Source organism: Metopolophium dirhodum, chromosome 1 (genome assembly GCF_019925205.1).
Source record: "Metopolophium dirhodum isolate CAU chromosome 1, ASM1992520v1, whole genome shotgun sequence".
Classification (NCBI taxonomy): domain Eukaryota; kingdom Metazoa; phylum Arthropoda; class Insecta; order Hemiptera; family Aphididae; genus Metopolophium; species Metopolophium dirhodum.
In genome coordinates this window covers 71,011,672-71,038,928 of record NC_083560.1, presented here as the reverse complement: position 1 = coordinate 71,038,928, position 27,257 = coordinate 71,011,672, and the positions used below count along the sequence as shown (strand labels likewise).

The 27,257-nt window shown below is 26.5% G+C and overlaps 1 protein-coding gene across 1 annotated transcript; it reads left to right on the top strand.

Annotated features, from left to right (window-relative positions):
* The first annotated feature begins 2,035 nt into the window (after positions 1–2,035).
* Positions 2,036–23,618, top strand: LOC132941261 (relaxin receptor 2-like). Its single transcript, XM_061009237.1, is given in 22 exon segments — positions 2,036–2,123; positions 2,197–2,322; positions 2,847–2,987; positions 9,625–9,736; positions 11,568–11,636; positions 11,714–11,784; positions 11,911–11,945; positions 11,947–12,056; positions 12,121–12,189; positions 12,285–12,356; positions 12,457–12,528; positions 12,602–12,673; positions 12,726–12,797; positions 16,419–16,490; positions 16,554–16,624; positions 16,747–16,914; positions 16,998–17,143; positions 19,251–19,401; positions 21,320–21,449; positions 21,582–21,772; positions 21,875–22,021; positions 22,916–23,618. Coding segments are annotated over 22 exon segments (2,331 nt in total). The 3' UTR covers positions 23,062–23,618.
* The last annotated feature ends 3,639 nt before the right edge of the window (positions 23,619–27,257 follow it).

Sequence of the window (27,257 nt, the reverse complement as noted above, 5' to 3'; positions counted from 1 at the left end):
TAGTTTTATTTTCAAATGTTCAATTGGAGACTACAAATTATTATAATACTTCTCTTATTTGTATTATAATTTATTGATTGAAAATTATCAATGTACTATGGGTAATGTAATTATATTTCTTGCTTATCATCATTAGCTATTACTGTGTAATTAATTGCACCAAATAATAAAAACACAACAATAATACGCGGCCATTTATCGTTAATTTACCAACATTTATCGTAGCTCGTAGGTAAAAAATCTGGGACGTAATTAGATTAATTGTTTGAATTTTTATAACCAAGGTTTCAATACATAAGTGATTCACTTATTTCAATTAATGTGCATGTATTGTAATGTTAGTTTCAGACTTCACAGTATCACGTAAGAATTAAATAAATAAATAATACAATTATGAACATAAATCGCGTTACGGAAAATCCATAGGCAAGTCCGCCACAGTCAAGATTCCTTTTTTCCTAGTATCTCAGATTTGTGGTCTGTTATCTAATTATTTGTGTTATTTGTCACCGAATGACAGATTACTAGGTTGGTAGTGCCTGGTGCGTACGTGAAATAGGTTAACATGCATGATCTGGTACTGTAAAAAGAGTTTCTATAATTATTTATCTTAATATAGGTTTTAATCAATATCATATTAATTATTTACATGCATTAAAAATAAATCCGATATCAAATACTAGGTAGGTATCTATATTATTTGAATTTTTGTCCGCACTTAATTGCATATCAATACATTACAAAGATGATTATGTTCGAAGATTAAATTTGCAAATTTTTACAATTTAATAAATGTATTCGTACAGTAAACACTGTAATACAAATATTGAATATATTTAATGCTATAGTTTCATTTATAACATTATTGAATTGAATATTGTATAAATAAATAAAAAAGTCGCATTAGAATAATAAATCTGATAAACAAATAATACCTATACATACAGTTGTTATACACATATTGTTATATAGGATAGGAATTAAAAATAGGTATTGATTACTATTCCATATTTATGAATATACACGCTATACAGGGAGAACTTTTCAATGTAAGACACATTATTTAAAAAACTATCAATATTTTTGAAAATATTATTTTCTACTTAATATGAAATCTTTAAATAATATTTTCAAAAAAGTTATATTTTTTATTATTATATTTTTTAAGTTTTTTACTTTTTCGAATCGCATCATATATTTTTAATATAAAATTCCAAAGACAAACTTTTGTTGGAGTATTTTGATGTCGTAAAAATCAGTTTAAAACAAATAGTTATTTAGTTGTAACATATTATAAGTATTAAAAGTTTATTTGAGTGAAGTGAAGTGGCATATAGGGTACAACGATTATCTAAAATTTAAATTCTTAATGGTTATAATTTAGAAACTACTCTTTCGTAATTCGATAATTTTACATATAGTTCTCCAAAAACATTTTTCTTTGGTCGAAATAAAAAATGTATGATGTCATTGAAAAGAATAAAAAAAATTTACTTTTATTTGGTAATTTTAATTTTGTATGACTTCAAATTATATAAAAATTAATTTTAGTTTTCAAGATAATAAGTTTTTTAAGTTAGTAAATAGGTTTATCATACTGTATAATAACTGTAGTTCAGTATACAACACTTTGTATACAAAATTAAACTCGTAAACATAATAGTTTTGATTTAATTTTCCATTGAAAATTTGTTCAATGTGTAATTTACTAATAACCCATCGACATGAATAGACCATAAATTTAGATTCGTTTATTCATAATCCGAACACGCTAGTTATACATTGTAATAAATTAATATGCAAAGTGTACCAGAGGGTTTAATTGCGGACCCTGTCTACCCACCACTACATTCAATCTGGATTTTAGTTGCCATTAATTAATATTGTAACCATTGCATTCGTCACAGATTATAATAGTGGGGGATGATGACGAACAAACACAAATTGTAAACATTTGGAAAATTTGAATAAAATGTCCAAGCTTACCGTCACTTCCCCGTAGTGTTCAACAACGTTCATATCTCTGAAAATCACAATGCCAGCAACTCGATCGGCCATTATTAGTACTTTCATTATCTCCTGTCTCTTTTCACTGGCCCTTATTACTTTGTACTTAAATTATGGTCAGTGATTTTTTTTTACGATGTTCAAGTATGTCAAACTTATAAACAGATAATATTATTTTATCACTTTTAGGCTCTAGCGATTGTCACGAAGGTTCATTTTTGTGCATCCAGTCGGACGTTTGTATTGCAAATAAATATAAATGTAATAATTTTTCTGATTGTCTACACGGCGAAGACGAAAATTATCTCATATGCAGTTAGTATATCATACAAATTATAAATATTCAATTATTTAATTACAACATATGCTTTGGATGTTTGTCATTACGCATTAATATTTAACTCATCCCAATTGTATATACTTTTCGTTTACAGAATACATATCCAGTAGATACTAGATAGGTACTCAATATAGGTAGGTAACTATATTCCTATATGCCTATGTCACTTATGTCAGTATGTTACTATATGTCACTTAATGTAACCGTTTCGAAAATTTAGAAAAAATAAGTATTGTTATCTCCTGATATATTTGTATATTGTATTCTTTGGATATTTTATTTATACAAATATAAAAAATTCAAAATTAAATTTTGTTCAACAAAATTTTAAAGTTTTAAACCTAAATTAATTACATGTGAAGCAAGATATATATGTACATTCCATAAATCATAGAGAATTAATTATACGTTGCAAGTATAACATTGAACACTAATTATTAGTTTTTACTAATTTGTGATATTATGTTAGTTACATTTAATTAAATAAATACTTTTTCAGCCGACTTCTCTGGAAGTTTGCAACATTATCACAAAGTCATATACACCGAAGACCCTGAACCAGACCCAAAACCAGAATCAGTACCAGAACTGGAACCAAAACGTAATGATTCAGATGTTGAAGATATTGAGTTGCCTTGTAGTAAGTTTGCAATTAAATCAAAGTTATTACACGTATTAATTATCTTACATGTAATAAATTATAAATGTTTTATTGATTTAACCGTAAGGTTTTACAAATATCATGGATCATGTATAACATAATATGCAATTAATTTTAATAATCTTTGAATTTCCTAGAATATTTTAATAAATATATTATATAGGTTATTCGTGACCTTACATTGTAATATTATTTAGTATTTACTACCTTTAGGATATCTATCGTAGAGGTACAATACTCTAGCCATATTTTTGATTTATTCGAAACGTAGTCTTATATAATTAGTATAAACTAATCTTAACATATATCCTTTTTTTTTAATTTAAAATATTGTTTTGTTTTGAAGTTTTGCGTTTTTGAGTAAGTACAGTAGAACTTTGATTAACCGTCACTGTCGGTACCGTCGGTACCATCGGGGCTGTGATGGTTAATCGAAGAGACAGTTAACAGACATTTTGCAATAAACGTGTATTTATATATTTTATGTTTAGCCCTATTATTTATGCATTTATGTTTATAAAAGTAGGGTGCAATAAAAGTAAACAGAAAATACAGGATTAGTGTAATATGCTTACGTTAGATACCAAGGTGTAAGTACACTGTAAATTGTACCTACATATTAATATGTGTTATAGAAAACTGTGTTTTATCACAAAAAAATTTTAAAATATGCCATACAATTTTTACTATTTAAAAACGTTTAATTTATTTTGGTTCATTTTTTTAGTGAGTTGTATTAACGTGCAAAAAAGTAAACGATATTAACCTAATATTTATATTGCATATTGAATAGGTAGGTTAGGTTAGGTTATTCAATATTATTTAAAACTTTGAATTAGGTAGGTATTTGAAATTATTATATTCTTATGTATCATACATAAATATATGAAACTATTAAAGTATATATGTCATATATTTTACCAAATAAATAATGATATTAACATATTATATAGGTACAACATAAGACATATACAACATTTTTCAACTTTTGTCTAATTTAACATAAACATTTTTGTAATAAAAAATCCTCAAAGGTTATATTAAAGTTATTATTGGATTTGTATTTCATATAATAATAAAATAGAAAAGTGGTAGAAGCATCAAACATTATTTCAAATCAATAAATAAATGTAGAGAAAGCTATACAATATGTTACATTAAACTATAAGTATAAGTATAAGTATATAAAGTATAGGCAATTTAAGTAGAATACCACACTTATATACGGTATAAGTATAATTGTAAATGTGTGGTATAAGTTGTACCATACATTTATATATAATATATAATAATTATATCAAATCATTTATTAATAATAAATTACGAAATACACTATATGCATTATTATTGGGAACAGAGGTTTTGAACTGAAATCTGCGCACCAAATATAATATATTTAACGAAGATACGAATTTGTTTCATGAACTCTGAATTTAAAGCAATATATATATGATATATATAGCTTTGCATAATTTAAACATTTTTATAGAAAATCGTTTACAATTAATATGATTTTCGTAATATTCAAACGAATAATTAATCAAACCGTTGAGAAGAATATTAATGTTAATCTGATATCATTTTTTATGTTTTAAATATAAAGGAGTACAGAGTGATATATTTAACTAAATATTAATTTCTCCAATTAATTATTGTAATTTCAAAAAATCTATTTTTAAATATGTCGAAACAGTTGCCTGTAATTTTAATATTATATTCTAAACATTTTTAGCGAAATAAAATCGTAAATTTTCTAGGGCAAACAGAAACTTCATTAAATTTAATAAAACCTTAATTGCATATTATAAATTATTAAAAAAGACTGAGCAATATATTCTTTATTTATTCAATAAAATGCTTGGAACAATATTTTGCAAATTCTAAAATATAAAATTTGAATTAATGTTAAATACCTGAGTACCGAAAACGATAAAATTCAGATTTTTTTTATGTAAAAATGTACAATTATAAACGTATAAGTTATAACATACAGATATAAGATATGGCTTGAAGAGAATTGAAAGATAAAAGGTGTTCAATAGTTAAAATGTTTAAAATAACATGAGGGATATTTCAAATTTGTACATATTTGATTAAACAAAAGAGGAATTTGTTTTCTAATGGTTAATGACGTGTTATAAAATAAATCGGTAAACTTCACTTTGCAGTCCAGTTAGTAGAGTAGAGTGAACATCATCATAGAGTTGTTAATTGTAATAAATGTGTTAAACTTTAATTCAATGATATAATAATAAAACATTTTATACAAAAAAATGATTCTGAGTTGAATAATTTGGTCTTTAAAAGCTTTAAAAAATATATAAGTACCTATACTAGCTGATCCCGTGCACTTCGTTGCCCGTTAAATGTACCAACTCTATACGACTCAAATTTTGTTCAATTCATTATTTAATATTTGGTGTATGGTGTTCAAAATTTATCTTAACTTTTCTGTTGCCTGGAAATTGGAATAAAAATTCTGATTTGCAGCAGTATATTATTATCAAGTAGGCAATCTACCTGCGATAGACCGCGGACCCCGTGCGTAACTATATGATTTAACTCTTAAGTATCAACGTTATACTAAGTTCGTCGTTTTTACTTAATTCCACCTACGGTGGATTAATATAATCAATTAATACAAAATCCTAACCTAACCTAACTGTACTAAAATCTGATGAATTAAAAAAAACTAAATTTAATCCTTTTTAAATTAGCGCATCTTCTTCCCAGAGGTCTAATTATATATGTATATTATTTTGTTACATACATAGTTTTAATATTAAGTACATGAAAGTTTTATGGAAAACACCGATCACTTTATTTTTATACCACGACTAGTTAAATTATATGAATTGCGTTATCGAAAAAATATAGTTTCAACTTTAACATTACCTACTATAAAGATTAGTTAAAATGTATCGTCTTGTCTTGATGACTTTATCTATTATTGAGATACACCGATATACGTGGTACTGCATTTTAGGTGTGTTCATTTTTTCCCGGCGAAGTTGGGCGATACAGCTAATATAATATAAAATAATCCTAGGCTGACACACTGTATTCACCCAGATTTGTTTTTCGTACACAATTATGATCTATAAGTATCATTGAATTCAATTTTAACACATCTATTACAGTGACCCACACGACAAATTCAGTGCAGCAGAGCGGTACCCATTGTTCCTTTTTTTTTATTTATGTTTGCTATATAGGCTACCTATACCTAATCCATTAAGACATTTATGAATTAATGTCCTTGCTTGATAGTTGACTACGGTTTAATCATGATAAAAATAATAATACGGAAATGGGGGAGGGGGGTACCTACGCCACTGACTGCAATGTCAGTCTATGAGTATTTATGTAAACATTCCAATTTATATACAATGTGTTTGAGTTTTGCGGATATAGATATATATATTTATGATACACCGTATAATAATATAATGATTAGGTATAAAATACGTTGTAAATTATCATCGTTGTCAAAACGTCATTATAGAACTTATCGTTTTAAAATATAGGACATTGTCAAAAAACTATTGTGTTGTGAATCAATAACAACTCAAGAATATTTTTCTAAAATATAGATTTGAATTAAGCATTTAGAACATTTTAAATACATCAAAATGTCTTATAGAAAAACATGGCTTTAGACTATTTATTATTATAATTAATTATAATATAGTAGAGTGAAAATTGTTTATACCTATATTGATTTTTATAAGATAACCAAATTGTGTTAAGTGCAATGCGCTATATATTATCATTTTTTTTAGAAAAAATTTCCATTATGCTTATGTTTGAACATACATCGGTTTGCATTGTCTCAGTGTCACTGTGCATACTTGATACTTTGATATTTTGGTGCCACTAGTCTCTAGTTTTCTATGCGAAGTTAAAGAACCTTTTGCGTATACTCTTTAATATATATGTTTGTTATTTTAAAACCTCCTCATATTTTGCTAACCAGATGTCTGCTGCGTTAGATGTAACCTACCTATGCCTGGCATAAGAATAAAACTAACCTATTCCGAGAATTGTGTACACAAAATATAATATCTACAAACAATAAGCAACTTTTTTATTTTGTATAACTTTTGTCTATTTTGACGTGTTTGTTATCTTTATGCGGAAATATTTTATCAGATGAAACACACTCAATACAAATCAAGACATAAGAATTCTTTGGGTTCATACAATACCGGAATGTAGCTATATTGCCTATACATCACGCCGTGTAACAAATCTTGTTCAATTAAGTTATGATATTTTTTGTATACAAGTATAAATACAATAAACATTAGTGTGTATATATTGTATATCTAATAGGTAGGCCCTACTTGTAAATTTAGTTGATACACATTGATTTGTGCTTTTAAAAATAACTTATATTTTACTTAAATAACTCATAGTTTAAAATCCAGATTATATATATATTATTATATAATATTATTAAGGTGATTCCACTTTACCGGTTTTTGGAACAAAATAGACCTTATACGCGTTTTGACGTACTGAATTGAGTTTTACTCCATTGATAATTTTGAACACATATCTGAATTAATTATAAATTTTAATTTGAATTCTTTGTGACATTCATTTTTTTATTTTAAAAGTCGAATATAAAGTCAAATAATAATATCTTTTAAAACCAATACGTCAAATTTGTCGAACCCTCAAAAATATTAACCCCTATAATTTTTTTATTTTAAGTTATTCTCCCTAAGATCACTCAAAAATAAAAAATAAATGATTTTACGTGAATACGTTTGATCTATGTTGGAGAGAAGACAAATATCGCGATGAAATCCTTAAAATTTTTCTGAAAACATTGCATATTATGAAAATGTCATTGTGTGTATAAAATATAATAATATACGTTAAAAGTTTCAAGTGCCTACAAATAATATTTTTAAATTACAACAAAATAACTTAAATCGTTATTCATCGTTTAAATATCTAATTTCATCTAATTTTTAACTTAAAATGTCTATTATATTTACCCATATATTTTTTTAGATTTTTTTTGTTATACTATGAACTTCTTACGATGAACCTTGTATTACATTTTCAAGCTTTCACATTTTTTTTTATTGCTATTTAAAACAAAAAAAAAATTTATTAAAAATAAAAATTGTCGAATGTCTATAAATAGCTTAAAATATTAACACAATTATTCAATTTGTTTAAAATATCAATAAGTATCTACGGATATTTGTTTATAAATTACAACAAAATAAGAAAATCGTTATTTTATGGGGAATATCCAATTGCGTAACATTTTAAACTTCAGATGCTCATAAAAGCAAAGCATTTTTCCTGCCCCAAAGGGTGATGACGGAAAAACAAAACACACATCATTGTAAAATCAATACATTTGTCGCTCCAACTCAGAATATAAAAACATGAATATATATGGGAGGCCTACAAGTGTGAAAATTCTAATGCATATTTAAATGTATACAAAATACGTGTTTAGTTTATATTCAGTGGTGGATCTAGGATTTGCATCCTAAGTAGGATTTTCTAAAATTAATACATTTTGTTCTACAACTTCCAGTGCCGTGCTAACTTTCATTGGTGCTCCAGGGCAATAATATTTGGCATCCCTATTAAACATACATTGCCCCATTACAACTTTTGCCACCCAAGGGCACATTCCCCATTTTCCACACCCTTGACACAGCTCTGACAACTTGTTAGTTATACCTGATATCTAAGTAATTTATATTAAACAACAATTTCAATATGCAGAATGGTGGGTGCTCTTTAACTCCCAAGCAGAGGGTTGCCCCCTAAATCTGCAATTTTTTTTACATTAGATGAGTATTTAATATACATGTTTTGAATATTTTTATAAAGCTTCTTAAATATTAATTAAATTGTAATTTACAAAATATTTGTAAGGGTAAGCCACAGCGAGCTAAATATTTTAGTCATCGAGCATAGGTTATTAATTTGACTATACGCTTAGAACCGTCATACAGTGAGTTATTTTTATAAAAACATGACGAACTCGTTAATATTTTAATGTAATGATATTTATATATATTTAGCTATAGTATAAAATCACTATATGCAATCAATACATGGTTTAACATAAAGTTAACAAGCACCACGTATATATATATATGACAATGTATACAATTTTTGTTTAAAAGTTAATACGCAATACAATACAAAAAGTACGTATGTACTATAGTATTCACTACTATTTAGTATTTATGTCGTTGTACGAATATGGAAAAATGGTAGCTGTTTGGACGTGGTCAATTGAACGTCGGGACAGTTGGACGAAAAAAATCAATAAAAAAATTAGTAGGAAAAATTAAAAAATGTAAATACAAATATCAAAAACAGTTATTTATATCCATTACAATATGTTAAAAATTAATATAAAATATCAAACAATGTATTTATACCTATTATGTTACTAAATTGGCATTGTGCTCACTACACATATGACATATGTATATTACTATTTGAACTCGGACACTAGCTAGGTAGCTGCACACTTGTACACATAGTTCGTACGTACTTAATATTTGTAACATAGGTAACCGATTGATTATCATTTTGATTTTTAACTAGCTGTTGTACTGCCCTTTAGCTTTAAACAATTATCCCGCCAGGTGTGATTGTTTGATTGGAACATGGTTACGATGTAATAGTGCTGGACTGACAAAAGTGCCAAGAAATATTTCTTCTAATCTAAAAAGAATGTAAGTAAATAATCTAAATATTTTACTAATACCAAATAATCAGAAATGGATGGGGGTGGGGAAATGTACGTTAACAAATGTGGTTAGAAATCTATAATATTAACCCTTTCACTGCCAGACGATTTGTACTCTGTAACATGTCCCTGCCACATAAATTTGACTTTTTTTTTCATACTTTTAATATTTTGAAAGATGTAACAAACCAACCTATAAAGTTCAAAAAACTCAAAAATCATTATTGACTTAATGATTCAAGTTTTCAGAAATGTATGCCATGGTTTCCCAAAATGAGGTAATTACCGGCTATTAGAAATGAAATCAACATAAAACACCATATTCTAACAATTAATATTTATTATGTTATGTTATACACTTTTGTATAATATAAATATATTATGCTTTTATATTACATTTATAATATTTGTGACTGTTGATAAAGCATGACACGTGCGCGCAATAATATTTTACCACATTTTGGGATGCACTACTTGCATTACAAATTTAAATTAACTACAACAACCAGAGAAATGAAGGTAGAAACGAGATTTTGGTATCATTAAATTCGTTATTTTTTTATCTAGATAATGAACTTTTTCCCGCACTGAAAAAGTTTTCCAAAATATTTTAATTGATTAGAACGTAATAGTACGTCGGTGGCAGTGGGTGGTATAATGTGTTTCGACGTAATAGTACGTCGGCGGCAGTGAAAGGGTTAAGCACCATTTATGTAACATACTTTTCTTATCACTCAGTAGATAGTCAGCAGTAACGTATTTAGGCTGAAATATAAAATTATAATTTGTTTTATTTAATTTAAATGTATACTTTTTTATTAAGAATAAATGGAGAGGTAATGATAAAATTAAAGTGTTCTCTAAACTAGTGGAAGCATTTATGCCATAAGGGGGAAAATATATATTTTGGGGTATCACTTCTCACGGAGAGAAAAAGTAAATTTCCTAACTAGAGGGGGGCTTAAAAGTTTTTTTAAAGTATTTTGTGATAATGAGTAAAAAGAAACCGAGAAAAAAAGTAGCGCCAAAATCGTAAATACGCCTCTGATAGTCAGTCGTCAGTGGTTAATACATAATATGATAAGATAAGACTGGCGGTGTTCCCAATTTTAATATCAGTATTTGTTTATACTACCGATATCAACGGTATTACAGATAATATTATATTGTATTTCCGTAATAATTACAGAGACATTAAATTGTTGCGATAACTACGGTAATAAAATGTACTAAACCACAGTATATCAGTATTTTCAGTTGTATTGATAACCAACTCAGTGTTTATAAAACAGTTATTTTTGTTTTGACTTTGAAAAAAAAAATGACAGTATTACGTTATTTTTGTTAGTAAATTATAGTAGTCACTTGATCATGACTCTAAGTATCATGGGTTTTCTCAAATACTAAAAATACCAGCAGTCTCATGCTATGATTTCAATGCTATGAAAAGTCTCAAAAAGGCTACATGCCTTCAATATGTTTCTTAACAAATATATTAAAATATTTGTATATGACTTAGTTGTGATACATATCATGGTTTATTATAAATGAATAAATCAAATGGTTACAAGCTAATTTTAATAGTACCTATTTTAATATGAAAAAATTGAATTACATAATTAATTAAATAGGTATTTATACAACTCCTTTTAGGCTTTAGCTTACTTGTTTTGATATAAGAGTAATTATAAATTATATTAATATAATTATCATACATAATTAATTTCTATTAAAACAGTTTCTATCCACTACAATTTATAATTGCAATAATTATAAAATATATAGTCATGTAATATTATTATCTCAATGTATTTTAGAGCAATGAGGAGCAACAATATAGTTCTTTCTAACGACTCATTTGATGGGTATAATTCATTGGTATTGATGTAAGTGATCACTTAAAAGGTAAAATAGACAAGGTCAAAAAAATAATTCATAATATTTCTAAATATTTATTTTTCAGCCACTTAGAAGATAATAGATTGTCTGTAATACCCCCGTTTGTCTTTAAACATCAAAATAAATTAAGATATCTGTAAGCAGTTTTTAATTATTCTTTATTATATTTATAAATAACTGTATCTATAACAAAGCGTTAATACCTAGATAGCTATTGATAAATCATTTTCATTTAATACAAACAAAATATATTTTTTTCAGTTTTTTTATTACGTAATGAATTGAATGTTTTGGAAAAAAAACGCCCTTCACGGATTGGATAATATTAGAACACTATTTTTGAATAATAATCACTTGGTGTTTTTAAATTTAAACTCCTGGAAACATATGGTCAAAGTAAAATGGATGTAAGAATCAAAATGTTTGGTACATATAATTTTTAATTGCTTCGTTATATATATATTCTTTTAGAAATCTATCACATAATTTATTGACTTTTAAGAACGAGTGCTTTCCACACTTTATGAATCTTGAAATGTTGTAAGTATTTTCTTTTACATTATACTACTAATACATATTAATTATTAAAAATAAATTAAATATATATATATATTTATTTTGCGTTATCGTAATAGACATTTGGAATGGAATCGTATTGAAACAATAAATGAGTTCATGTTCGCAGACTTACCAAGTCTATCGGTTTTGTAAGACAATTTATTTAATTTGATTAAAAATAAAATGAAAAGACCATACCAACATTGTTCATATAAATAATTGTTTTTATATATTTTACATTGTTTTCAGGAATTTAAGTAACAATGTCATCACAGTGATTCATAAAAACGCATTTCAAAACTTATTGAATCTTTCGGATTTGTAATGATACAAAGTTTTTATTAATAAATAAATATTTTTATTTTTACACAAGTGTATATAATCAATGTTACAGAAATATAGCTGACAATCGCATTACAACAATCACCCAGGAAATGCTACATCCATTAAAAATATTAGATAAATTGTAATGTTACGTTACACTTTATGAATCAGTTAATACTTTTTTTTTTTTTTAGAGTTTTAAGAAATAATCCAATTACAAGAATAAATAATATTATTTTCACAGAAATGAAAAATCTTTCTTCGTTGTAAGTTGTATTTATTTTGGAGATTCATATTACGTTGCGTTTAAATACATATTAATATAATTACATAAAATTTATATCCGGGTCCTTGAGTACTATCAAATTTAATTCACAATTTTTTTTTTAAAAAATGATTATAATATTTACTTTATTAATTTAATACAATAAATTATTTATATGTTAGACTGTTATATGTAACTAATACATTTTCTGTGCAATGAAATCACTCATGAAAAATTGGTACCTAGTTGAATAATTTAATGATTCAAAATAGCACGTACATTATCCAAAAGTTCATTGTATCATAATCCAACTACCTATATAATATAAATGTGCAATACACATGATACATTTTGGAAATGTAGTTTTAATTCTTAAATTAAAAATATCAGGTAGGTTACACAACGAGTAGTTAAAAGATTCCTTTTTAAATCATAACTTAAATGTGATAATAATATTGCGTTCAGTTGAAATTTTAAATGTGTTTATGTGTGATAAATGATAATATAGGTACATCATTTCATTCAACAATATGAAAATGTTAACATGTTAAAATAATATTTTAATGCTAAAATGTTTACTCACTAAAATCAGTAATTTACTCGACTGCTTCGTATACAACGATCCGAGTAGTCGATAAACGTATATTAATTATTCAAAATATTTTATTGATGTTTATTTTTTACACTTAGCTAGTTACGTTAGTATTTTTCGTTTTTATTGTAGCTAGAAGTTAATTATTCAAGTACTTACCGGAACTTTGAATTTCTAATGTATTATGTCTATGTGCCTCATAAAACCATTATATATTTAAATAATTATGAAAACAGTATAGTGGTTACTAATGTACCATTCAATTTTTAATTCAGTTGCGAATTTTTGGTTATATCTTGTATGGCTATTCATTTTTATGGACGTACCTACAATGTTATTCTAACCTCCTAAATAAAAGTGTATCTATAATAATATTGGAAATGTTATAGGTACCCATAATATTATGAGAATAAAACACTTATTCACTTATATTATATCAAATTTGTTTGTTGCACTTTTCCGCTAAATTCCATTAAACTCCAAGTACCTTTACTACCAGTACTATATTATATCTATAACTATTTCCATTTTGAAACCACTTATTTTAAAAACAATAGGGAGTCATTCATAAATATAAAATAAATATAAAAATATTTAAAAAAAACACATTCATACAAATGTATAATGTATAACTAACGTTACGGAAATAGGTACACAATATAGTATAAATATAGCATATTAATAACTAAAATATATATTTACATACAATTAATATGTTATTTTCTTATTCAAATTATTGTATTCACGTCGAATACGTCTGCAAGTTATATATTTTCTTAATTAAAAATACTGAATTTGTATGGTTGTACGCTATAAGGTTGTTACAAGCGTATCAACACAATTCTCTCTTTTCATGCTGATCAATAAATTACATTTTCGTTTTTTATTTGTCATTTTAATATTTGGTTTCATGGTCTCTTCGGTTTTTTTTAGCGGGAGTCTGGAATATCCAATATGATTGTGCTATGGCTTATTTCATATTATTTGCATTTTTAAAAACTGTATCATTATCATTTCTATAAACTTTTGCTGTAGGTACAGTTTTTAATTGCACACCACAAACGTATAAGATATTTTTATACCAACCATAAGATATTCTGAACTATACAAAATTAGTTTTTTCTTACCACGACGACGACTTTCAGTAATCATGTTTTTCATTTCAATAAATTTACCTGTGTCACCTGCGCACTTCTTTAACACAATTTATAATGTAAAATCATGAAATCGATAAAAAGATAAAATCATGACACTTTATCTTAGTTATCGCATGGATTATTAACGCAATACCTATTTCCTATATCTATATTCAAAATTGAGATTCAGTGATTGTGTACATATTATTTACGTAATATATAAATTCTTATAACAAGGTTTCATAAATCTGAAACTTGAAATGTTTTATGGCGTAAAATAGAAATGTATATTATTATATTGACGTAAATATTATAAGTACTTAAGTGACGTAGCTTAATATATTGATAACTTCTTTAAATTAAATTAAATTTTTAAAATCTAGAATTGTTGAAAATTTAAATTGTATTAACTTATGATTTTTGGATATACTTATATAATATTATCTAGGTACCTACTGTAGGATTTTGTATGAGCACATGGGTTTTGACCAGTTGCCCCTCACGACTGTTATCGGGGTTTTAAAAATATACCAGTTTCCCTCAACCAAATGTACCAGTTGCCCCCAACCGAATGTACCAGTTGCCCTTACATGTTAATTTATACACGATTACAATTATATAGCCCGTAAAATAGGAGAGTTAAATTTCCAAATAATAAATAAAATTATGTATAAAAATAAAGTAAAATAGTATAAAATGATAGAAAAAAATACTAACAAAATAATATGAAAAAGTCAATAAAATAATAAACATTATAGTTATGTGGCATTCAATGCTATAAATGATAGAAAAAAAAATTCATAATAAATAATATAATTATAATGACCGGGAATTAAGTGAAGCCATTTTCCAATTTCTGAATTTGGATCCATATAATCCGGCTTTAATCCTAATTGTATGCGTTTCCACCAAGTCATCACTCTGAGTTAAATAAAAGCTGGACCTCATCTCGCTTTGCACCAAGTAGGCTATTATTATTATTACAATTTTCATTTTATCCATATTATTTTTATAATATATTATTATATTTATTGCAAAAATCAAAATTTGATTTTATCATTTTATACTATTTTACTTTAGTTTTATAAATAATTGTATTTATTATTTGTATATTTACCTCCCCTATTTTAAGGGCTGTATATTGTAATCGTGTATATATTAACATATGAGGGCAACTGGTACATTTTGCTCTTGGTAGTTTGGGCGGAATTGGTATAAAAAGGTACTTTTGGGGGCAACTGGTACATGCCCGAGCACATAACTATTAGATATAATTAAATAATATAAATATTATACATGGTTAATAATTAAATTTAAGTTGTCATTATTAGTTAATTACGAAATAAAGTAAGGTCACTAAACATACGTAATTAAATGCAAATAAAAATGTTAAATCATGGTAGACACGCTTGCATCTCATTACTACAGTAGGTAACCAGGCTGACTTGGAGGGTGGAGAAATTAAAATATACCTAATATAAGAACGGGCAATAGACAACATTGAAAAAAAAATAATATGTGTATAAGTTTTGAATCATTTAATAAAGGGAGAGTAGGTACTTTAGTAAGATACATAGAAATGAAAAGGTATTTATTTTCAGTTTTGGCCTTCGTGTACACAATATATAAATAATTGTATTATAATTTTTTCGTTAAATTTAATTTCAAGTATATCATTTCATTATAAATATAACAGTAAGATAAAAGTAAGAGGTATAGGTCTTGTTAGACTTTTTTTAAAATTTTTTGTAGAGTAATGATTATGATTTTCCCTTTTCAAGATAGAGTATATTTTTTTGCTAATATTTATGAATATTTGTATTGTTTATATAAAATAAAATAAAAGAATGGATTTTTTATAATATGCATTTCAAAAAGAAAACATATTTTACAGAGATATGAATGGCATAAATAAAGAAAATATTGAAATGTCATTATTTGATAACTTGACTACGCTGGAATTTCTGTGAGCAGATTATATTTAAAATAGCGTTTTTAAATGTAAATTGTTCTATTGGTTTTATTTCAGTTACTTGAAAGAATTCCATTATTGTGTTTTGTACGCCCCACATGTTGACTTTTGTTTACCAAATACGGATGGTAAGTGCTAACAATAAATTAAATAATATTTAGATAAATGAATAGCTAACATAATTTAAATACTCAACCTAAGCATAATATAATTGTTTCATGGAATATAAACTGTACAATATAATATAAAGGGTTATCATCAAGTTTAAATCTCCTACCAAATTTAACTTTTCGATGGTTTCTATGGATGGTGACAGTCCTAACATTGATTTTCAACGCATTGGTGTTATACGGTCGGATGTTTAGTACTTTTGGAGATGAAAATAAAGCAATAAACTTTGTAATACGGAATTTAGCTGGTAATAAACAAGTATATTGATTTTCTAAGTTAAATTCTTAAGCATGTACTAATATATATATATATTTATATAATATGTTTCAGTTGCAGATTTGTTCATGGTGATATACTTAATGGTTATTGGTTATCATGATCAAATATACCGGAATGAATATTATTTGTATGCACACAAGTGGGAGTCGTCTATTTTGTGTACTATAATTGGAATTATGGCTGTGATATCGTCAGAAGTATACAATTTAAAATATTTATAAAAATTACAAATAAAACGTTTAGAATAACCTATTTAATATTTTTCCGCACAATTTGTTGATTATTATTTTTAAAATAATTAAAATTAAATACCAAGAAATCGGATGCTGGTAATGAAACCAATTTGAAAAAAATATTTTTTTTTTTTTTTATTATTGATCCAAACAAAACATCGGCGACAACGGCCATTAGTTGTAGTCATTACAATAATTACAATTGTTATTTCAATGTATATTTTTAGATATAGTGTTTTAAATTAAATTGTACAATTCAAATTTTCTTAAAAATGTTAAGATTTGGGAGGTGGTATCTGTGTTTGGTTCGAGAGCTGCGTCTAGGGTGTTGGGGATGTTAAGCTTGACGAGTTCCTCTGCTGGATCAATGTGTATTGACGGCATTCTGTAAGGATATAGTTGACTGATAGTTCGGTACCACAGGTTGTCCACATAGGTTTTTCATCCTTTGCCATGAGGTATCCATGTATTAATCGAGTGTGTCCGATGCGAAGTCTGTATTATAACTTTTTTTCTTCTTTTCGTGAGGCAGTTAGGCCAACAAAAGATGGATTTTTTATTTTTCTTAACTCGGTGTTTTGTTCGAGCCAGTGTGTTTGCGATTTAATTTTAATCTGTTATTTAATTTGGTTTTTATATCTGCGAAAGTAGTTATATTTAATTTGGGGATATCTGTAAATTCTGCTGCTTTCTTAGCTTCTTGATCTGCCTTTTCGTTGCCTTCTATGTCGCTGTGTCCCGGAATCCATATTAGTGATATTTTGATTCCTGTTTTACTTGCTTGGCTTATTTTATGCAGTATAAGTTTTACTATATTTGAAGTGTTAAAGGTATTTGTGAGGCTCATGAGTGTGGAAGGTGAGTCTGACAGGATTAAATTGCTTTTACGGGTGTTTCCATGGTCGTGATTAAGTAATATATATTCTACCATTTTGAGTATAGCTATGGCTTCTGCCGTGTAGATAGACCAGCTTTCAGGGAGTTTGAATCTGGTCGAGAGGTCTTCGTTGGTGATAGCAATTCCCACACCTTTTTCAGATTTGGAGGCGTCAGTGTAGTAACAAATGGAATTTTTGTGTTCCTGAAGTATTTCGTTTAAGTGATTCTTGTAAATGAGCTATTTTTTAAATTTTGTTAATTCCAGGTTTATGTTGTATTTGAAGGACCATGGGGGGAGTTTGAGGGGTTTAACTTTCATTATCGCATTAAATGCCATGATTAAATGCCATGATCTTTAGCGTACTTGGGGATTTCTGCAATGCATTTGTTTGATGGATCGTCTGCGAAAAGATTGGCTTTGACAGGAAATTGTATGGTGTTGGTTATGCCATTAATTGCTAGAAGAAAGAGGGTGACCGGTAGCAACAATCTTTAAGGTTTTCAACTTGATGATATTTTAATTTTGATTGGAATGTGGTCACTTCTAAATATTTCTGGTAGTACTTTCCATTCGATCCTCTGTGCGATTTTGATGGTGAGCTTAAAGATAGGTCTATACTAGAAAAGTTGCCATTCCCAAGGTTCATATGTGTGGAAGTTGTGTCATTTAAAAGTATGAGGTCTTTATTTTGTATGAGTTTTTCTATCGTTTTTCCTCTAGGATTGGTGTTGTTAGAGCCCCAAATTATATTATGTGAGTTAAAGTCTCCCACTAGTATAAAGGGCTTTGGAAGTTGACGTATAATATTTTCCAGTTCTGGTAACAAAAAATCAGTTTGATTTGGTAAGTAAATGTTGCATAATGTAAATGTTTCACTGTGTTCAATGGATACAGCTAATATTTTAATTATTATTGCTTCTTCTCGAGCATACGTGTAAATACTTTTTTTTTGCGGCTTTTAAAAGTGGGAATTTGTTTTATTTTTCTCTAGATAATTAGATAAATGGTTAATTCTCCTTCGCGTATACTCTTTTCTTCATATTCTAAAAAGTATGCTAACTATCGTTAGTTTGTTAAAAATTTGACATCTGGAATTATGCAGTGGTATTCTGTGCTTACTGGTTTAAATGCATAAACAATTTCACCACTTACAACCGCTTCAAAATAATTTGTCAATATTTTTGGTTATAGGTATCTATGCTCATGCTGGTATTTCTCAGTTTGGAAAGATTCTTACTCATAGCTGTACCATTTTCTGGATATCAAGTACTGAAATTGAAAACAGCCGTTTACTGTATGATGTCAATTTGGGTGGTTGGGATAAGTATATCAATAGCGCCATGTAAGTATTATACAAGAAATTGTTTTTTGTTGAATTAGGATATGTAAATATAGGCCAAGTACTTAGATTAAATAAAACACACATAATATAATGATTGACACTAATAATTACTATTTAGATGTATAGTTACAAATAAACAAACAACTGCAGACGTGCAATAGGTAGGTTACTTATTCTATATTAGTACTGCAGTTACAATACTGCTTGCAAAAACCCGTTTTTCTATGTATGTGACGCTGTTATGGAAATAGTAGATTATTTAATGGCGAGCTTGAACACGTTACTTACAATAACAATTTGACACTAGTGCACTAAGGTTCAATCCAACATAAAATATTAACTAATTATTGAACAATAACACTGTCACTTAATTAATAGATAATTTATTTATATAAATTTAAATCTGGATTTATTTAATACTATTGTCTATATATCTATCTATCTATTCATCTAAACATCTAAAAATGCTAATCTAAATGTATGAAATTGTTTTTTTGTAAGTGGTTTTGTCAAAATGTATGCTATTTGTTCCACTGTCCTACAAATTGTAGTCCCAAAGTTCCTACTTCATATTATTTTTCTCTTACAAAATGGTATCGACCATATTTTATTTTAAACGTTTGTGGAACTATGGATTTTTATCGATAAATAGCTGATTGTTGATGCATAATGTAATTTGAACTTGGCCTCCATAGTCGTTAGTATGACTTAAAGCTGTAAATAAGTCTAAACAACCGTATTATAATTTATAATAATACATTTTATTAAATCGATTGCTGTCATTTATAACGCTTCTGTTGATGAAAGCGACTGAACATGTCTGAACTACACTGTGCCTTCGTAATGTTTATTAATTTATTGAAGATCCTATTTTAAATTTATATCTTGGTGTTTATCTTTGTGTTGTTTCGTCAATCACGAATCTACAAGTTACAGCATTCAATTTGTGTAGTGAAAAAACATTTATTTGATTCATAATATAACCTGTAATTAATTGTATTTTTACATACCGAAACCCAATTTACTGATTAGGGTTTGAAAAAAAAATAATACTTTCATAATTAACTGATTATGCTATATCTGGTATCGTGACCATATATAAAAATAATAAGCTATTTACTGCCTGCAAGTTAAAAATAATAAATCTCATTCTTCATTTTATTTGAATTTTATTGGAATATAGGTGTCATTAGGCCAATTGTATATAAACTATCCATTGGTACAGATTATTCTTTAGCATTTAATATTTTGTATTTAAATATAATATTGTTCGAGTATTTACTTTGGTCATATTATTATATACAATAGCCATTTTCTAACTTAAAAATATCCATACCAAGAAAATAATTGAATGAGATACTTGTTATTTGAAATTCTGCTCTCATTGCTTCTATAACTATTTACTTAAACATTTACCTATTTAAAATATAATTGTTTGCTGCTATCAGCCCATCACCAACAAATAAAGCCAAAATAATTTTCAATTAATTTTAAATTATTTGTAAATACACAGCTGCCTGCGTCACTGAAGTTCAATTTGAATTTGCATAGAAATTCTGTAAGCCTGGTATTGCAATACCTCAGTGCTTGTTTTAATCCATATTATATATTATTGTTTAACTTACAAGTTATATGTATAATATGTACGTACATGGTTGGTGTTATCTTCATACTCTATTGGTTGTGATACTATGTGATACAATAATAATTATACAATTACATTTTTTTGTATTTATTTATAATTAACAATTTTGACATTTTAGAATAAAATATTATATCAAAATGTATTAGTCGCACACAAATATATTATATTGTCATTCATTAAATTTAAAGTACATAACGCAATATCAAATTGTATTCATCTATACACAATTATATACAATTTGACTAATATTATAATGTAATTTAATTATAATAGTGATTTTATGGAAACACTCGTCAAAATTTTACGGTTCTAACGGTTTGTGCTATCCTTTATATATTGAAGACCCATTTGTTAGTGGGTGGCAATATTCGGCATTCATGTTCTTAGGATTACATCCAATAAGGTATTTTTAAATTACCTATATTATAACCTATTACCTATTTATTTAAAAATCAATCAAAATATTAATTACAGTTATTACTTTATTAGTATTTATTATAAGTTTATAAGTAACACCACTTTACTATCATTACAGTTTATTGCTTATGTCCGTTTTGTATGCATTAATGTTTATAAGTGTCAAAAAAACAAGAAGAGCTGCCCACATATCTGCTGGTGATTTTGATTTTGCAGTTCGTTTCTTTTTCATTGTTTTGGCGAATATTTTATGTTGGTTACCCATCATAATTTTGAAATTCATGGCATTAAGAAAATATCATGTTTCAAGTACAGTATATTTTTCTTTATTGACATATAAAAGTATTCTTATAGAACTTATAGTCTATATACTGTATCCTAACTAAACTACAATAATTTAATGTATTGTAGGTAAGACATATGTATGGTTAATAATATTTGTTGTGCCAATCAATGCATTGGTAAATCCATTATTATATACTTTCACAACCCCTAAGTTTATAACTGCAGTAACTTCAAAAAATATCTTCAAGATTACACACCGCAACTCAAGCAGTGGTAAACTATTTAGTTCCAATTATCTTATAACTATTATTATTTATTACCCGATTGGATGATACAATTGTTTGCTGTTAATACATGAAAGAATTCAAATTATTCTTTTTTTGCCCATTTGTTTCTAAAGAATGGAGGTGGTTGTAAAATTGAATATATCTACCTACCTACACTAATGTTTTAAACATATTATGAAATTTATTTTTTTTGAATTGGTATGAACAAACAATTAACAACCTAACCAGACTTTCTTACAATCTCATAAGGCTATTTTATATAAATCTAAAATATCCATAAATTTGTTGTAAGAAAATTATATCAAGTAGATAAGTCAGAGAAAATCTTTGTACATTTTTTTTTTAGCTAAGAATTTTTAGATTTTTAATCTAAATTTTAATTTTTTTTCCATCATGCTTGATATTTCCTACATTGTGTGTTATGTCTCCCAAATTCTAAGGTTGTTACACATTTGAGAATAGTTGGAGTGGCAATTAAAATCCGAAATTATACTTTAAAGGGTGAGTTACATTACTGTAATAGTATAAAGTATAAACTACAATAAGTTTATAACATTTAATATAAGGTGACTGGTGACAGTAATTATATATACAATTTAAATTGTACAATGCTGAAAATATATTACTAATCAAATACAATAATGAAATATACAAAATATAAATTGTACCCATTGATTTATTCAAATAAACTTGCTTCAGTTCTAGAAACATTCATGTCTTAAAGTAAACTATCTACCAACTTCCACGAATTTACTACGTACCTATTTTTTTTTGTACAAAGCTGAGACAAATAAAAAATGTATTCCCTTTAAATTGATATTAACTTTCCAATAAATTTATTTAATAAACATATTTTATTTTATTTTTTATAATTTTCTAGTTGTAGAAATGTCACAATCATCACACCCGATATCCTTGTACAGTAGAAAATACATCAAGAAGAATAAAAAGGAGGCACTTGAAGTAAAACAAAATGAAAATAATACCACTCAAGAAAATAGTTTAGAAACAACAAATGGTGAATAATTCATCGACGAACTTCTAATCAAAGTATTGTGTATACCACTTTTAAAATTAGTATACCTACTATATTCAGTTTATTTTTCATTATCAGAACCTAACCTAACCAGACGGATTTACACAGTAGGTAGGTAACAAAATGTCGATAACATGCATTACAGCTAGCTTCAAATATAAATATATATCATTATAACAATAGAACATTTATAGAAATATGGTATTGAAAAACATTCTATTTTATAATAAATTTACATTTTATTCCACCATACAGTGATTTTTTCTACACGAATATTACACAATTTATCTACTTATTTTATATGTTTTCTGTTTTTAATAGCCATTATTGAGTTATTGTAGTTTTACTTTATCTTTTTAATGATGTTTAACACATTTAATATGATACACTGCACTAAGGCCACTCCTACACATATTTTTAAATCGTCAATACCATTATCGTATTTGGGATTATCAAGTTCTATATGTTTATTGTACTTTTTTTTCTTCTCATATTTCATAATATATTATTATCTACACTTAATGGTTTTAATTTATTATAAGATTATCCATTATGTAAAAGCAAAATGAATAAACTACAAAAAATATATTACCTAAATGTATTACAGTATTTTATACGATTCCTATAACGATACGGAACGAACATAGTTTTACCTTTACCTATAATATGCGTATACCTACTATACCTACATAAAAAAAACTATACAGAGTAGAGTTCAATTAATTTCTTTTTAGTCAACAGGTGATATATTTTATAAGATTAAAAGAGTTTAGATTGGAATCAAAGGATTTTAATAAAGATGTAGCTTTTTGTGAAAAAGGTTGTGAAAATTATAATTTTTTACCTGTAAGAAACTTATTGACAGACTAAATAAATTCTGTGATTATATATGTAATAACTACATTGATGGAACATTTAAATTAAATCCGAAAACATGGGCATTGTCTTCAATATCATTGAAACAAACAACTAAAAACAGATGAGAATGTCTCATCCAAAACTTAACTCACAATTTATTTAAGAGCATCTTAATATGTTTTGTTGTTTTCACTTGTATTTATTTTAAAAATACAAACTAATTCAAAGGAGAGAATTCAAAATATTTAAAATCAGCAAATAAAAAAATTATGAAATGAAAAAAAAAATGTTTAACATTAGTTCTGACGATTAATTAAAAATAAAATTGATTGATTGACTTATATTAAAACTAGCATAAAATCAGTACTTAAAAAAATTACAATTATATTTAATTTTGTATAAATAATAACTAAATAATCCACATAAGAATTTGAGTTTCTGTGTGTAATTATCATAAGTATTTAATATTTAATAATTTGTTTTTTTTCGGTCAATATATATGTTATTGATTGGTCGAAGAATCAACATATTATACAAATATCCAATGGATTCGATAGCTGATCGATATTAAAACGGTGGAAAAACCACAAAACTAAATCTAAGGACAGCTTATTGGCGTAAAAACTACCTAAAAATTATTCATATCTTGCCACCGAAATATTGTGAGTGTACTGTAGTGCTATATGCATTGGACCTACATACAAACGTAATATTATGATATATTGTGTTAAATCTAGACCCTTAAATAACATTTTACATATAAATGATTGAAATCGTATGAAGCATAACCTTTTCTAAGGTCTAACAAGTATGGAAGAATAGTATTTAGAGTAGTATAATTTTACTGTATTGTACAATCATCGATCAAATCACAATATTTTATATATTTTATATTTTCGTTTACGTACAAAATCACTTAACGTTCAAGTTGTAACTTGTAAGTATAAATGGTGCGACAACATTTCAAGATACTTTATTCAACGTGGGAATAAGTGTTGGTTTATTTATATTTATATCATAAAATAAAATAAACGACTATTGGTATGTATGGTTTGTTTTTAATAACATTCCAGAACCACCTGTTGTAATTCCCTACAATCCTACCCTTCGCGGGATCGGGATTATGGGGATTAAAAAGAATATATTTTATAGCTATGTGAAGTTTGTGTAGGAAATTTAAGTATTTATTGTAAGTTTGCTAGTTGTTATGAGTAATATATAAAAATATACTGTATTTATTATACCTACGTATAAGCACGTGTAAGTATGAATACATAATGATTAATGAGTGATAGGTTCATTCGTATCACTAGCACATCTGGTCCCCAGGGCGTTACTCGAAGTCGGGCTTTCGTTAAATTACCAACTTTTGAAATGGCAGTCTGTATGAGAAAAACTATGAAGTGGATCGTGGATCGTGAATGTAAATGCATGTACAAGCAAATATACATAGAAAAACTACTGAGGCTTACTAGAGTTGGAACTTGGAAGTATAAAAACTGAGTTCCAATAAAAAATAAATAAAAAATAAATATTGAATGCATACTATTAAATGCATACTATTACATTCGTTAATGTTTGTTTTCTTTGCATAAATATTACATAAATAATGTACAAAATATTAAAATTGATATTATACTCTATAGTAGGTATCATACTAGAGACCGTCGTCAAAAGTGGAGGAGACGGTGGGGGATGTTAATATGTCCATCCAATTTTTCGTCTACATATTTTATCCTCTGATTTAAATTGCTTTAAACATTATATTTATCCTATTTCCTAGGATCAATAAATTAGATACTTATTACAACTTTACTTATCATGATTAAACTTGTATATCTACTTCCAATAAAAATTTCCTTAGAAAGTATGGTACTAATATATTTTTTGTTATCTTATTCGTTACAATACGAAGAGAAAAGTATAAAAAATATATAAATTGTTCACTGTTTTAGATTTTAATTCCTGATACATTCAACTACTGGCTATGGTTAGATCATTATATAATTTTTATAATAACTACAATGTTGTTAAGGGTCCCGGTGCCAGTTTTTTGAATTGTCTACAATTCTATAAAATTTGAAAACTAAATTTTATATTTTAGTTGCCACTTCAATTATAAGACTTTTCAACTAATCTACTATCCGATACCTATTTAGAGGAGGTTAATAGGGTGTATTATATTGAAAAATATTACTTTACGGGAATAACTCTCAACCTTTGAAGAACTGTCGGATTTTGATGACTATTTTTTTATCTGAAAGAAGAAGACTTCCTACAGTCTGCATCGATCTCTGATTTTGTATTTTATTTCAAATAATTGTATAAAAAAATTTGTAAAAAAATGCTTTTTATCTATTATTTTTTTTAGACAAATTATAAAGTTTGAAAATAAAATATTGAAAAACAGGGATCGATGCGGGCTGTAGAATATTTCCTTCTAGCAATTAAAAAAAAAATTATGAAATTTGGTTCATTTTACAAGGCGGTATCGTTATTCCCGCAAAGTGTATTTTTGAGGACAAAATTGCATCGGCACCGGTGCCTTAATATTATTTAATAACTTATTATCACTACCTGGTTTTACTTACATAATTCGATAAATTAAAATGTTACATATACCTACCTGAATATTACATTTTGAATTATACTGAGAATATATAATATATTTTACATTGTATCACTCAGAAAAATTGCCTACATAAATTGTAGGTACTAATTGCAAAGAAACATTAGTTCAAATGAATCTAGTTATTCCTATACCATAGTTATACCTATTGCAAAATTAAATTGTAATTCCAATATTTTTTTAAACAATTTTTTGTTATAGTTATTTTAAGTTCAAATTTGGACGAAATTAGATATTTAAACGAAGATAAACGATTTTAGTTTTGTGTTGTAATTCAAAAATATTATTTGTGGGTACTTGAAAATTCTAAAGTATATTATTATACTATATAAATATGATAATATACAAATAATATTAATTCAACTTAACGGCTACCATATTAATAATAACAATATAAACATAATATAAAATATCGTAGGCTGACAAACCATCAGAATCGTTTACAATGATAATTATTGAATTCAAATTTAACATCATTCATTACAGTGACCCACTTGTATCTTACTCTACAGTAACACCCACTTACCCGTTTTTTTAAAAATTGTATATGAGGAACATTGTGATAAAGGTTTTTGAATGAACAACATTTTTTTAAACAATATTCATAGGAAAAAAAACTATAAAAAAACTAAAATTAAATTAAATGATAAAATATAAACAATATACATTTTTGGGAAAAAATGTAATTTTCATGTATCG